Source organism: Castor canadensis, chromosome 7, assembly GCF_047511655.1.
Source record: "Castor canadensis chromosome 7, mCasCan1.hap1v2, whole genome shotgun sequence".
Lineage (NCBI taxonomy): Eukaryota > Metazoa > Chordata > Mammalia > Rodentia > Castoridae > Castor > Castor canadensis.
In genome coordinates this window covers 151,402,530-151,416,124 of record NC_133392.1, presented here as the reverse complement: position 1 = coordinate 151,416,124, position 13,595 = coordinate 151,402,530, and the positions used below count along the sequence as shown (strand labels likewise).

Genomic DNA, 13,595 nt, shown 5'->3' with positions numbered 1-13,595 from the left:
ATGTGACCCTATCTCGAAAAAAACCTATCACAAAAAAAAGGGCTGGCAGAGTGACTCAGTGGTAGAGCACCTGCCTAATAAGCATTAGCCCTGAGTTCAAACCCCAGAAAGGAGCCAAGGATGATGCTAAAAGTTCTGGCCTGAGAAGCTGACATGGTGCTGCTGCCACTCCCAGGTAAGGAGTAATAGGGGGTACATATGAGAATTGAGAGCTCTGCTCAGACCAACTAAGCCCCAGCCAGATGTCCACTTGAAGATGGTACTCAAGGAAGTGGATGTCTAATAAAGAAGAATAGAGACCAGTGGACTCAGAATCAAAGGACATGCATTTGAATTCCAACTCTAATACTTAAAGGGTGACCTCAAGCAAATGTCTCTGATCTCACTTTGTTCACCCCCCAAATAGGAAAACCACCATCAACAAGACCCACAGCAGACAGGAAGTACTGTCCAAACACTGGCAAAGTAGAACTAGATACTTCTCTACCACAGGTCTGTGACTGGTATGCACTTGAAAGGGAAAAATAAACTAGAGTATCCTGACTGAGCTCCCTGTGCCTACAAAGCCAGGGCTCCTCTCCAACAGCAGCAGTGGGTAAAAGCCTTGGAAGGCAAGAGGAGGAGGAGTTCTTAGCCCCGTCCTTGGGGACCTCCCCCCAGGGGTGAGAGACAGTCTGATGAGTGAGCGCCATCATCCAAGAGGACATGACGACTGCCACATCTAAAGAGACACATGGGACATGGGGCTGGAACACTTGCATAGAATGCACAAAGCTCTGGGTTCCATCCCCGGAGGTGCAAAAAAAAAAAACCAGAAAAATGAAAGGAACATTCAAGCAAAGCCAAGGCAGGACACTGAGGCAGAGAACAACATGAGCCATGGAGTGGGTACATGGTATGTATACTGAGGACAGCTGCAATACCACAGGAAGAACAAGGACAGAAGGTGTGGGAAACACAGCTGCAGGGACAGACTAGGGCTGTGACAGTCATGCCATGGTGTACTCATCCAAAGACCAGTGAGCAGAACGCTGACAAACACTCTGGAAAGCCCCACAGCACTGGACCTTTGAGACATGAAAAATGGAATGTCACCCCCTGCTGGCAATGGGAGGGTTTTAGCTGGTACCCAGAATCTAACACACTTTTGTTACTCCACGCATCTGTCTGAGGCAGGTCTTGATGTATTGGCTGGCCTCCCAAGTCACAAGATTACAGGCAGGAGCCACAATGCCTGGCTCTGAACAGAATCTTTACATGGATCTCTGAATAGCCTGTGTGAGGGACCCACCCATGAAATACCATAAAATCCTTGAAAGTTTCAAGTAAGTACCTCTTCCTGGAGGGGCTGAGTTGCCCGGCAACATTCAGAGCTTCCTGATGCTGTCACGCACTGCCTGTGCAAGACCACAGCCCAGGCAGGACCACAGCCCAGGCAAAAGCACAGCAATGACTCACACTTGAGAGCAGATACCCACATCTCCCAGGGTGCATGAAAAAGTGAAAACCGGGCTCCCCTCAGAAGGTGGGGGCGAGGGGCACAGAGACAGTTATCATTGATGTCCTCTCTGTATTTTCTGTTTTACTACTTCTAAATATTACCCACAAAAAATTAAAATAAAGGAAGTTAAGAAAGGAAGGAAGAAGGGAGGAGGGAGGGGGAGAGAGAGAGATAGGGAGAAAGAGGGAGAGAGGAAGGAAGAGAGAGAGAAAGAGAGAGAGAGAGAGGTTAGAATGCATGCTGCATGCAGGCTCAGCACTCCCTAAGTCCTGCCATTTGTATTTGCCATAAAACCTTTCTACAACACCTGATGACCAAAAGCTTCTCAACAGGAAAATATTTCTCATAAGGGAAATGGAAAATTTTGCTAATTTGCACAGAGAATGTGTCACGCAGGAAAACTCTAGGAGCAGAAATCCCTTAAGGTGACTCCCCTAGAACAGCAGTTGGCACCTGCACTGTCAGGCACAGATGAAGCCCTGTGACACTGTGAAATGCTGAGTCCTCCTGGGAGCCTCCTGCACACACAGCACAGCCTGCCACTGATGACTTTGGGGACCCAGCAACAGCCCCCTGCCTCAGAATCCAGCAGAGCTAGTCAAGGTCTTGAGGCAGGAGCACACAGATCTCTAACCTCAACTTCCTCCCTATGAAATGGGAATGACAGACGTTTCTCCTGTACAACTGCTGTGGCTGTCCTCACTGCTACATGTAAACCTATGTCAGCAGTAGTGACGAAGCACAGGAAAGCAGAAACTCTGCTACTGCAAGCCTTGTCCTATCATATTCTAAATACAGATGGAAAAACTCATCAGTAACCCAGGCACCCTGCATGATGAAGTTTCAACCTGAAGGAAGGCCAGGAAAAAGCCCTACAGGCTCCAGTGCTCACTCCACTCAATGGTAATGCAGTCCACAATGACTTGGAGAGGTTTCACTGAAAAAGGACACAGGTATGGCAATCCGCCAAGAAAGGAGACAGAGCCAGGTGCCGGTGGCTCACACTTGTAAACCTAGCTACTCAGGAGGCAGAGATCAGGAGAATCACGGTTCAAACCAGCCTGGATAGTTCACGAGACCCTATGTCGAAAATAACCATCACAAAAAGGGCTGGTGGAGTGGCTCAAGGTGAGGCCCTTAGTTCAAGCCCCAGTACTGGCAAAAAAAAGCCAACCAGGGCAAACAGTTTGCCAGACCCTATCTCGAAAAAAAAAAAAAAATCACAGAGCTCATCAAGTAGCTCAAGTAGTAAGAGTGCCTGCCTAGCAAGCATGAGGTCCTGAGTTCAAACCCCAGTGCTGCCAAAAAAAAAAAAAAAAAATCAAAACATATTGAGGAAGACACCCTTTCTTTGCTGGGTGTCAGTGGCTCTTGCCTGTAATCCTAGCTACTCAGGAGGCAGAGATCAGGAGATTTGTGGTTCCAAGCCAGCCCGGGGAAATAGTTTGTGAGACCCTATCTCAAAAAAACCCATCACAAAAAAGGGCTGATGGATTGGCTCAAGGTATAGGCTTGGAGTTCAAACCCCAGTAACAAAAAAAGAAAGGAAAGGGAAGGAAGGGAGAGAAGGAAGGGAGAGGAAGGGAGGAAGGAAGGGAGGGAGGTAGAGAGGGACAGAGGGAGGAAGGGAGGAGACAAACCATGGCAATTCCAAAGCAGGACTAGTTGTCCCATGACTCTACTTAGGATGGAGAATCCAAGTCAAAAGGAAGTAAGAGGTTAAATACAATGGGAAATGCATGTAGGTGGACTTGAGTGTGATGCATGTGCTTCAAACACATGGCTGATTTTTCCTCTTTGTTTCCTAATCAGGACTGGGTAACTGCTAAGGTCCCTTCTAGTGTTAAGAATTAATAAATGTTTAACAAATGGATGAGTGACTTCATTAATGAGATTGCCAGATTACAAAGGTATGCACTAAAAGTATAACAGAAACCATGAGAGTGACAACAAAAATGAAATATTTACTAGCACTTAGCAGATTTCTTTTTAATTTAAAACTTTTGCTACAGTATTATCATAAGATTTCTAACTATGCCAGGATTGGAGACACCCATAATCCCAGCATGAGAGAGGCTGAGGCAGAAGGATTGCAAGTCTGAGACTAGCCAACATAGGGAGGCTCTGTCTCAAAAAAACAAACAACAAACAAGGGGTCCATGTCTCAATTTTCAGTGGTTTTTAAAACCTGTTGGGCTCCACAGATCTACATGCTGAGGTGCAGCTCTCCAACACAGAACTGGCAGACCATGGTCCTACAAGAGTTACAAGAGGCCCAGGGCCTCAGCACTCACCCTGGAACAAACAGTGCTGCCCACCTCCAGCTTCAAATCCTCACTACCTGTGTACCAGCAAAGCTTCTGGGAGCCCTGCAAGAATGACTTGCACTCCTGGAGGGTTCCTCAGTCAGCCCCTGTGAAGCACAAGCTTCTGAGGGAGACTTGGAGCACTGCCTGGGTCTTGGGTTCTAAAACAGGCAGCAAGAGTGAGAGCCAGAGGGAGAGCAAAAGAGACAGAAAGAGGCAAAGAGGAAGAAAGAAAGAGACAGAGACAGACAGTTAGCAATGCCAGGACTGCTCTGAGGTAGGCAGGCCAGCCTTGCAGAGACCCAAGGGTATAAAACTTAACTCTGATGGGTGTGAACAACTAGCAGAAATCTAAACGTTCTATTTCATTCATATTTCTACCCTTTTATTTTCAATCTCCCAAATGCCAAAATAAACCTAGGGAGACTATTTATAGCCTACATGGCAAGGAAAAAAGTGGAGATTATAATATAAAAGGCTCTTAAAAATCAATCAACTATGAAAACCCATGTCCACACAAATGCTTGTACACAAATGTCACCACACACTTATTCACTATAGTGGAATGGTGGAAACAGCCTAACTGCCCAATGATTAATGAATGGATAAGCAAAATGTGGAATGGCCACATAATGGGATATGTCTCAATAATTTAAAAAGAACTGAAGCACGCTACAACATGAACCTTGAAAATATTATGCTCAGTGAATGAAGCCATTCACAAAAGCCCAAGATGTGTGACTTATTTATATAAAATGCCCAGAACAAGCAAATCCATACAGACAGAAGGAAGATTAGCGGTTGCCTCTGGTAGTAGGTGGGGTGATTTACAGAGGTAAATGGGGAATGACTGCTAATGGGTATCAGGTCTCCTTTTGGGATGAGACTGTTGCAAAAGTGGATAGTGACAATGGCTGCCCAACTCAGTGAATATACTGAAAACCACCCAACTGTACACTTCAAATGGATGAACTATATAATACATGAATTAAATCTCCATAAAGCTGTTATAAAAAAAAAGATTAATATCCCAACAGAAAAATGAGTCAAAGAACCAAACAGGAATTCACAAAAGAAATGCAAGCTAACATTTAATTTATTTTACAGAAGGAAATGTTGCCTGATTCTAGAATACAAATAAAACCAATTAAGATATTTAAGCAAAGCTGGACACCGGTGGCTCAAGCCTGTAATCCTAACTCCTTGGGAGGCAGAGATCAGGAGGATTGAGGTTTGAAGTCAGCCTGGGGAAACAGTTCTCAAGACTCTATCTTGAGATTCATTAATCAGCATAAAACAGGGCTGGCAGAGTGGCTCAAGTGGTCGAGTGCCTGCCTAGCAAGTGTGAGGCCCCGAGTTCAAACCACAGTACTGCAAAAAAAAAAGTTTGATTAGATGTGGTACAGGCAACTGAGGCAGGATGATTATCGCTTGAGCCCAGAAGGCCAATGAGACCCTGTCTCCAAAAAATAATAAAGGAAAGGAAGGGAGGAGGGAGGGGGGGGAGGAGCAGGATTGCCCAGAAGAACAAAATCATGTCTTCTAACTCCATTGCCATGCTCATATTCAAGACCAAGTCTGTCATACTTTAAAACTGTGCTCTTAGACTGGTGGAGTGGCTTAAGTGGCAGAGCGCCCACCTAGCAAGTATGAAGCCCTGAGTTCAAACCCCAGCACTGCAAAAATAAACAAATAAATAAAATAAAACTGTATTCTTAAGCCTAGTGTGGTGGCATGTACCTATAATTTCAGCACTTGGGAAGCTGAGGCAGGAGGACTGTGAGTTCCAGGTCAGCCTAGACTACATAGCAAGGTTTTAGCTCAAAAAGAAAAACAATGTTAAGTGACAATAAAATGTATCTGAGGGGAAAAAAGAATAACTATGACTGAGGTTGCAATTCAGTGGTAGACAAGACCCTGTGTGCACACTCCATCACTGCAAAATCAAACTGAACACAAGACAAAACCGTATGTACTTTTTTTTTTTTCCCATATGTACTTTCTACTATAGATAAGGACAAAGCTTTCACTGCAGCCACAGAATATCAGGCTTAAAAGATCCTTAATCAGGGCTGGTAGGATGGCTCAAGCAGGAGAGTGCCTGCTTAGTAAGTATGAGGTCCTGAGTTCAAACCCCAGTATAGAAAAAAAAAAAAAAAGGCAAATTCTCTGTTGTGAATAGGTACTCAGCAACCCTTCTCCTTCTTCCCTTTCTTTTTCCTCTGCAGTGTTGGGAATCAAACCCAGGGCCTCATGTATGCTTGAGCTACATCCCTAGGCCCCTAAGCTATGAAACATCTTATAAAATCCAGACGTGAACATTACTAAGTCTTAGTTCTAATATTCAGAGTTTGCTGCTGCCAAATGAAATACAAAATTAAAGCCATGAAACATCTCAATTTCTGTAAGTATTGCATACCAGGCGCCCTGGCCAAGTCTCCCACTGCAAACAGCTACAAAGGCTGAAGAAAACTTAAGACAGGTTTTAAAATGCATCAAAGAACTGAAAAGTCTGTAAGTAGTAAAGGTCAAAACTAAACTAAACACAGGCTGGCATCCAGAGAGGACTGGAGCTGGGAGGCTGGGAATCAAGGGCATCTGCAGAAATGAGCAAGCTTGGGTACCCTGCCTGCCAGGATGGAGGTTTCACAGGAGCTCAGTGGCAAGAAGACTGTGCAGAAAATTGCCTGTATCAAATCCTGGCACTGAATGGAGGAAGGAGAAAACATCCCCAAGAATGTGTAATCATTAGAGCCCGAATTCATACATTATAAAAGATAATTCTTCAGGCAGATGAAAAGTGATCCCAGAAGGAAAACAAAGCATGCAAGAAGGAATGAGGATTTATGAAAGTAGTAACTCTAAACAAACACAGAACTAGTGATGCCTTGTAAACTTTTAATAGAACTAAAATACACACCTACAGAATAAAAGCAAAGGAAGGGGTGATAGGAATTAAAAGGTTGTAGAGCAGGGTGTGGTGAGGCGTACCTGTAGTCCCAGCACTCGGGAGGCTGGCCCGGGCCAGCCCGGGCCACATAGTGAGACCCTGTCCAAAAAAATAAAAACAAAAATAAGATGCTCTAAGGTCCCTAACTGAATATAACGTGCAAGGATGATGACTAAAATTAGGCTGTGGCAAGTTATATAAATCAAAGATATGCCATATTCATATATCAGAAAATGTCAAGTTGGAGCCCGAAGAGTTGGCAAGTGTCTGCAGTACTAGCTGTCGCAGAAGCTGAGGTGGGAAGACTGGTTGAGCCCAACATTTTGAGACAGGCCTCAGCAATAAAGGGAAACACTATCACACACACACACAAAAGGCCAGGCATAGTGGCTCACTCCTATAATCCCATTTGAGAGGTGGAGAATGGGTGGATCTCAGTTTGAGGCTGTCCAGAGTAAAAGCACCAACCCTATCTGAAAAACAAACTAAAGGAAAAAGGGCAGGGTGGGGGCACTGCAAGTCTGTAAGTTCAAACCCTAGTACTGCTAAAAAAAAAAAAAAAAAAAGTCCATGTAAATTGAAATGTAATGAATTCAAGGCAATTCTAATTAAACATTTAACAACATTCATGGCATTTGACAAGAATGATCTAAAATAAAGATGAGCAGGCTGGGATGTAGCTCAAGTGGTAAATATTTGCCTAGCATGTGAGAGGCCCTGGGCTCCGAGTATCCACAATAAATAGATGATAGATAGATAGACAGACAAATAAAATGAAGATGGGTAAGCAAAAGGACAAGGTCTTATCAAATACCACAGAGTTATTATAAAATTATAATAAAGTCTGTGTCTGCCACAGACACAGAGCAGAGAGTAAAGAGTCTATAGACAGAATCACACATCTGTGGACATTTGATATACAACAATGGTTGCTGGTGATGTCTACAAGTCTGCAAGAAAGGGATGTAGTTTTTTGATAATTAGTACTAGATAATTTGGCACATTCTCATACCATACATTAAAATAACTATAAATGAATTAAAAACCTTGAGATAAAAGGCAAAATAAAATGTTTGGAAGACTATGTAGGCAATCATGGAAGTTCTTAAAAAGAAGTACCCTGTGGCACACAGGGGAGTCATGTTAACATTCTTTTTTGTAAAATGAGTGATGAGGAGGAGAGTGTTCCCTTTTACTCTTATTCTCTCTAGTGAACATATCCTTTTGTATCTACTCAGCATTTAGCAAAAAAGCAATTTATAAATTAAACAATTCTTTTTTGGCAGCACTGGGGTTTGAACTCAGGGCCTTGAGCTTGCTAGGCAGGTGCTCTACCACTTGAGCCACACTAAAGCAAGCCCTTTTTGCTTTAGTTACTCTTTGATCTCTTTTGCCCAGTGTCAGACTCAGACTCAACCTTCCTACCTATGCCTTCTGGGTAGCTGGGATTACAGGCATGAGACACCACTCCTGGCTTTAAACAATGTTTTGAAGCATAACAGGCAACTGACTGAGTAAACAGGGAAAGTCCCTGCAAGGGATCCCAAGACCACTAAAGTGAGATGTGCTCTCTTCTCTGAGCTCTGGCTTCCTACTGGAAGGACTTTGAACCTGGAGTAGAGCCTTCCATCCAAGACAGAAAAGTGATTTGTCAGAGTAATAGCTCCAGTTTTGGAAGCATTGCGGGTGGAGTGGGCAGTACTCCAGACCTTTCAGGACCAGAAGGTGAGTATATACTTGATGTTATAATGAGCACACCAGGCCTGCTTTGTGACCTGCTCCTCACTCTCAGATGGATTTCTACCTCTGAGCTTCTGTCCACACAGCTGTTTAGACACAAGTGAACAATTCCTGATCTAACTATGCCCTTTGCCTCCTTTCTGCCTTTAAGCTCAGGCCCGAAGAACCAAGTGTCACCAATGCATAACAAGTGCATTTGAATCTGGGAGCCCCAAGCCTCTGTTTTCTCATGTCTAAGCTGACGACATTACTGAGGTCAACCTAAATTCGCCCTGGGACGTTAACTATGGATGCCAACCAGAAGCTCTGAGAGTGCAAAGCCCACATGCTAACATGCCACACACACTTGCTGAACATTCGGAAATGATTTCATGCCAAAAGGCTTACTCTTTGACCTCCACCACTTCAATCACTTAAAAACTGTGGCCATTGGGCTGGTGGAGTGGCTCAAGTGGTAAGAGCTCCTGCCTAGCAAGTGTGAGGCCCTAAGTTCAAACCCCAGTGCCACCAAAAAAAAAAAAAAAAAAAAAATTATGGATAGCAAAACATACAGATGATGACCTCCAGAGCAATGTGCTTGTGCATAAAACACTTTTGAAGTTTTTCATTTTCTCTAAAGATGAACAATACCCAACAATGTGTACTTACCCCTGTGCCGGCCATGCAGACACTGTCCCTCGGGGAAATCCCTGTTGGGAATGGGCCACTTGGTCTTGTCCAGGCACCCACTGGACTCCTACAGCTCCCCTTCGAGGCTGCCCTTACAACCTTCTAAATGGGCTACCCAAGGACAGGAGTGGCTCAAGTGGTAGAGTGCCTCCCTACCAAGCGTGAAGCCCTGAATTCAAACCCCAGTACCACCAAAAACAAAACAAAAAGACCCTGCATACTAAATGGGCCACCCAGGCCACCTGCCTGAAAGGCCCATGCATGTGCAACAGCCGGAGATGTCAACTGTGAACAGGGTCTTCCTATGCACCTGCCTCTCTGGAAAGGCAACCAAGTACTCTGGGAGGGGGAGGAAGGCCCACAGATTTGGGACCTCCTCAATTACAGTTGTACCTGGCTTTGGCCATCCTGCTCCTTTGCAGCAGGAGGCAGCTGGCATTTAATAAGTGCCAACACACAGCAGACCCTGTGAATTACTGCCTGATCACACCTAATACTCAACACACTTCTGTAAGGTATATACCGTTATCCCTACAGATGAGGAAACTGAGGCTCAGCAACCATGTAATCATCCCATGGGACCCACAGCCACTAGTGAGGGCAGCAAGGATTCACACCTGGCTCAAGTCCTCACTGCCCATATCTATCTGAGGGTGCGTCCTTCGCTCTCAATCTTAACCACCTCAGTATATCCCTCCAACGTCAATCAGGCCTCTTGTGCACTCTTGTACTCCACCAAACCTTGATGGCATTTTTGCCTCGCATGTGGTTATCCATGTGGCTAGGAGCACCTTACTTCCAGGATCCAGTCTTACATGTCTGTATTGCTAGCACGCAGCTATGTGTGACAGCCCTTCCCCACCAGTTCAGTAAACTTGCCTTCAGGCCAGGACCAAGCCCCATCTCAGTGATCCCATCACTCTGGGGACAGAGCAGGTTCTCTGAGCCAGTTTTTTCCTCCAGCACTGGAATCAGCATGACTCATTCTTTGAGTGCATAGCATTTGCAACAGCTGGCTTATGTTTGGGGAACATGTGATACACAAATACATCTCTCTAAACCTTAGAAACCTTATAAGGAATGAGCATGTGCTTTCTGCTCTGTATTTCCCTTTTTGCCAGGTGGAGTTCATACATGATGGCAGGAGCTGGAACAGCCAGTTTGGACCATGAGATGGACTCCTGGGTTTGAACAAGGAGAGCAATGTGATCAAAGAAATCCTGTTCCCAGATGGACCTCATGAACTGCTTACTTCCAGACTATTAAGGGGTGAAGAATAAATTTCTATTTTGTTTCTATATTTGGGATAGTTTTGTTGGAGATTTTATTTAATTAATTTGCAGTGTTGGGGAAATTGCAAATGCTAAGCAAGTGCTCTACCACTAAGCTACTCTCAGGCATTTTAAATTGTAACTAATTAAAACAAGGTGTGAAGCCAGTGGCTCACACCCATATGAGAGGCTGAGATGAAGAAGCTCATGGTTTGAGGCCAGTCCAAGCAAACAGTTTATGAGACCCCATCTCCAAACTAACTAGAACAAAGTGGACTGGAGGTGTGGCTCACGCAGTAGAGTACTTGCTTTACAAGCATGAAGCCCAGAGTTCAAACTCCAGTACAACCCCCAAGTTGTGGGTATCAAGGTGTGAGTATCACCCAGTAAAACCTCCACTCTTTGTTGGCAAAAAAAAAAACCCAAAAAACCAGTAGTACCAACAATTTCTGAACCACTCTGTAACAAGGACTCTGTCATTACTAATTTTAAAGGAAAAACTATCTTGAAAGGGTAATTTGAAGCTAGGTATTGTTGTACATGGTACATGCCTGTAATCCTAGCTACTTAGGAGACAGAAGGAGGAGGATCCTGGTTGGAGGACAGTCCCAGCAAAGTTAGCTTGAGACTCTATCTGAAAAACAAACTGAAAAGCAGAAGGACTGGGGGAGTGGCTCAAGTGCTACAGCTCTTGGCTAGCAAGTGTGAGGCTCTGAGTTCAATCCCCAGTGCCACACACACACACACACACACACACACACACACACACACACACACACACACACACACACAAAGGTAATCTGAACCATGCTGCACCTAGAGAATGTAATACAAAACTCATTTCCTGGTTGGTTTCATCCTTGAATATACATACCTCAGATTTCCAAATAGCCCGGGCTACTCTTTTCTGACAGTTTGTCTGCGTAAACTTCAGCTTCGCTTCCCTCCTGCAGCTCATTACCTGAATCAAAGACACCCAAGTGGAAAATCTGATGAGAACATGAAGGTTATGTGCTTGGCTCCTGAAGGGCTGCTCTTTCATTCATCCATCAAACAAAGGCAAATGCAGAGTGTTTGGCACAGAGCCTGACACAAAGGCAGTGCTCAATAAATGTTAGATTGGGTTATTTTTGGCCTGCTGCGTGACAATGTACCAGTCATGGGACACAAGGATGAATAAACTGTCTTAGTCCCCACACCAGGAACTCCTGCTTGATTAAAGACATAATACAATGCTGATAGGCAAAACCAGCACAGCTGTGCTTGGCATTACTGCAGCACAGGCAGATGTCCTGGACACCTGGCTTACTCATTTCATACCTCTATGCTAGGTGAGCTCATCCCTTCCCCAACTTTAGTGGCCTTTGGTGGACAACTGCTGTAAGATCACCATGCAACAGCTTCACTTAAATGTTTTTAGGCACTTAATTCCAACAGTTCCAAACCTACATTTCTCTTTTGGTTAAAACCACTCCTTGTCCTGTTCGAATCACAATGGGCAGTATCAACATCCACCAGTCAAGAACTTGGGGACAATCCTGACTCCTCTCTGCCCTAGCTCTCTCATCCAAGTAACCACTACACTTTGTCAATTCTACCTCCAAAACCTTCACTCTCCACTTTCTGCTTCTCAACTTAACTCAAGGCCACCCTCATTTCTCAACTGGATTAGTCAGGCAGCATCTTAAGTGGCTTCCAGGCTCATTCCTTTGAATACGTTCTTCAACATGGCCAGTGATCTTTCTAGTCCACAAATCTGACTCTTAAATGCCATCCCATCAACCTAAAATTTACAGCCCAAAACTAGGTTTACAAGGCCTCCCCTAAGACTTAAGACAGAGCCTGCTTCCATGGCTTTATCTCCCCATCCCTCTCAGGTAAAGAGACTGAACTTTCTCTTCTTTAACTGAGAATCTGCCTCCCTACTCCTGCCTCACTGCCCTAAGCATCCTTTAGCCTTCAGCTTTCTGGGGAACAGAAGCCTCCCTGGATTCACCTAGAGTGAATGAAGTCCCTCTACTAGAGCAAGGAAGGTCCTTCTTCCAGCCTAGCAGTACCTGAAGGGCCTATTTGCCTCTAGGTATCCCTCAGGAGTCTCTGAGTCCTGGGTGATGCCAGGAGAAATAACAGAAACACACAGCATTCGCTCTGCAACCGTAGGTGTTCTGGGCACTTTTCACCTATTCCCTCATTTAATCTTTAAACCCTCTTAGGCAAACGTACGATCATCTCGGCTTTAAGGATAAGGAAACTGAGGCAGAGACAGCCTAAAGTGCCTATGGACACAGCATGGAGGCGGGAACCGTGCACATGACTACCCACTACTCGGGGATCCTGAGGACCCAGCGGGCGCTGAGCCACCGTCTGCGGAACCAACGAATGAATGAAATCACCCTACAGGGGCAGTGTCGCCACTTCCCTGCTCTGGGCAGGCCTGCGCTCTCCTACCCCAGCCCGGCGACGCGCGCTGCCCCCGCACTTCGCCCCCTCCCGGCTGCAGAACGTCCACTTGCCGCGGCGCGCGAGGGTCAAGGGGCGGTGACGGCCCGGGGCGGGGTCGGAGATGCTACCAGCTGGGGTGTCACCCCGCCCGGGAGGTGACTCGCGGCCCCTCACCGAGGCAGCTGGTCTGCCTGCCCACTCACCGCCCGTTCGCCTGGCGACGCCCCCCACCCCTTCCCCCGCCCAGCTGCCCGCAGCTTCCTGCCCCGCGGTGCCCCTTCAGCCCCCATCCCGTCCCATTCCACTTCCCTCCCCTCCCCCACACAACCGTCCATGGCGTCCCGCCGCACCCCATCCTCCGGTGGCTCCGCTCCGGCTCTTGGGATTCCCCGGGTCCCCGGCGCTTGCTGACCCTCACCTGCCATGTCCCGAACCCCACCGCAAAGGGAAGTGCATCATTGCCGCGAGAAGGCCAGGGACGGCACTTCAGAGCAGACAAAGGGCGCCGCCATGTTAGAGTCGGGCGGAACCGACCTCGCTGGATTCTGGGCTGCAACTTCCGGCGCATGCGTAGCGTTCGCGTTAACGGCGCGACCGAGAACAAGCGCATGCGCATAGCTATCAGAAGGTCCACATTACAGTACTTCTCTTAGAATTGTCCTCGTTATAACCCTGTTTGGGGTTTCTGTACCGAATATAACAGTAACAGCTTCCAT

General features: G+C 46.0%; 1 protein-coding gene across 5 annotated transcripts in view; it reads right to left on the bottom strand.

The window, feature by feature from the left end:
- Window positions 1–13,424, bottom strand: part of Zbtb17 (zinc finger and BTB domain containing 17) — a 30,245-nt gene extending 16,821 nt beyond the window's left edge. For 2 of the 5 annotated variants that reach the window (XM_074081262.1, XM_074081265.1), the window contains exons 1-3: window positions 13,298–13,424; window positions 11,312–11,398; window positions 6,799–6,856 (exon numbers count right to left, since the gene is read on the bottom strand). In XM_074081262.1, coding sequence (XP_073937363.1) covers window positions 6,799–6,856; window positions 11,312–11,395 — 142 coding nt within the window. In that variant the 5' untranslated portion in view covers window positions 11,396–11,398; window positions 13,298–13,424. Of the gene's footprint in view, window positions 1–6,798; window positions 6,857–9,145; window positions 9,170–11,311; window positions 11,399–13,297 lie in introns of those variants that run through there. The other 3 variants (XM_020173218.2, XM_020173217.2, XM_074081264.1) reach the window with 3 other exon arrangements.
- Window positions 13,425–13,595: the final 171 nt, after the last annotated feature.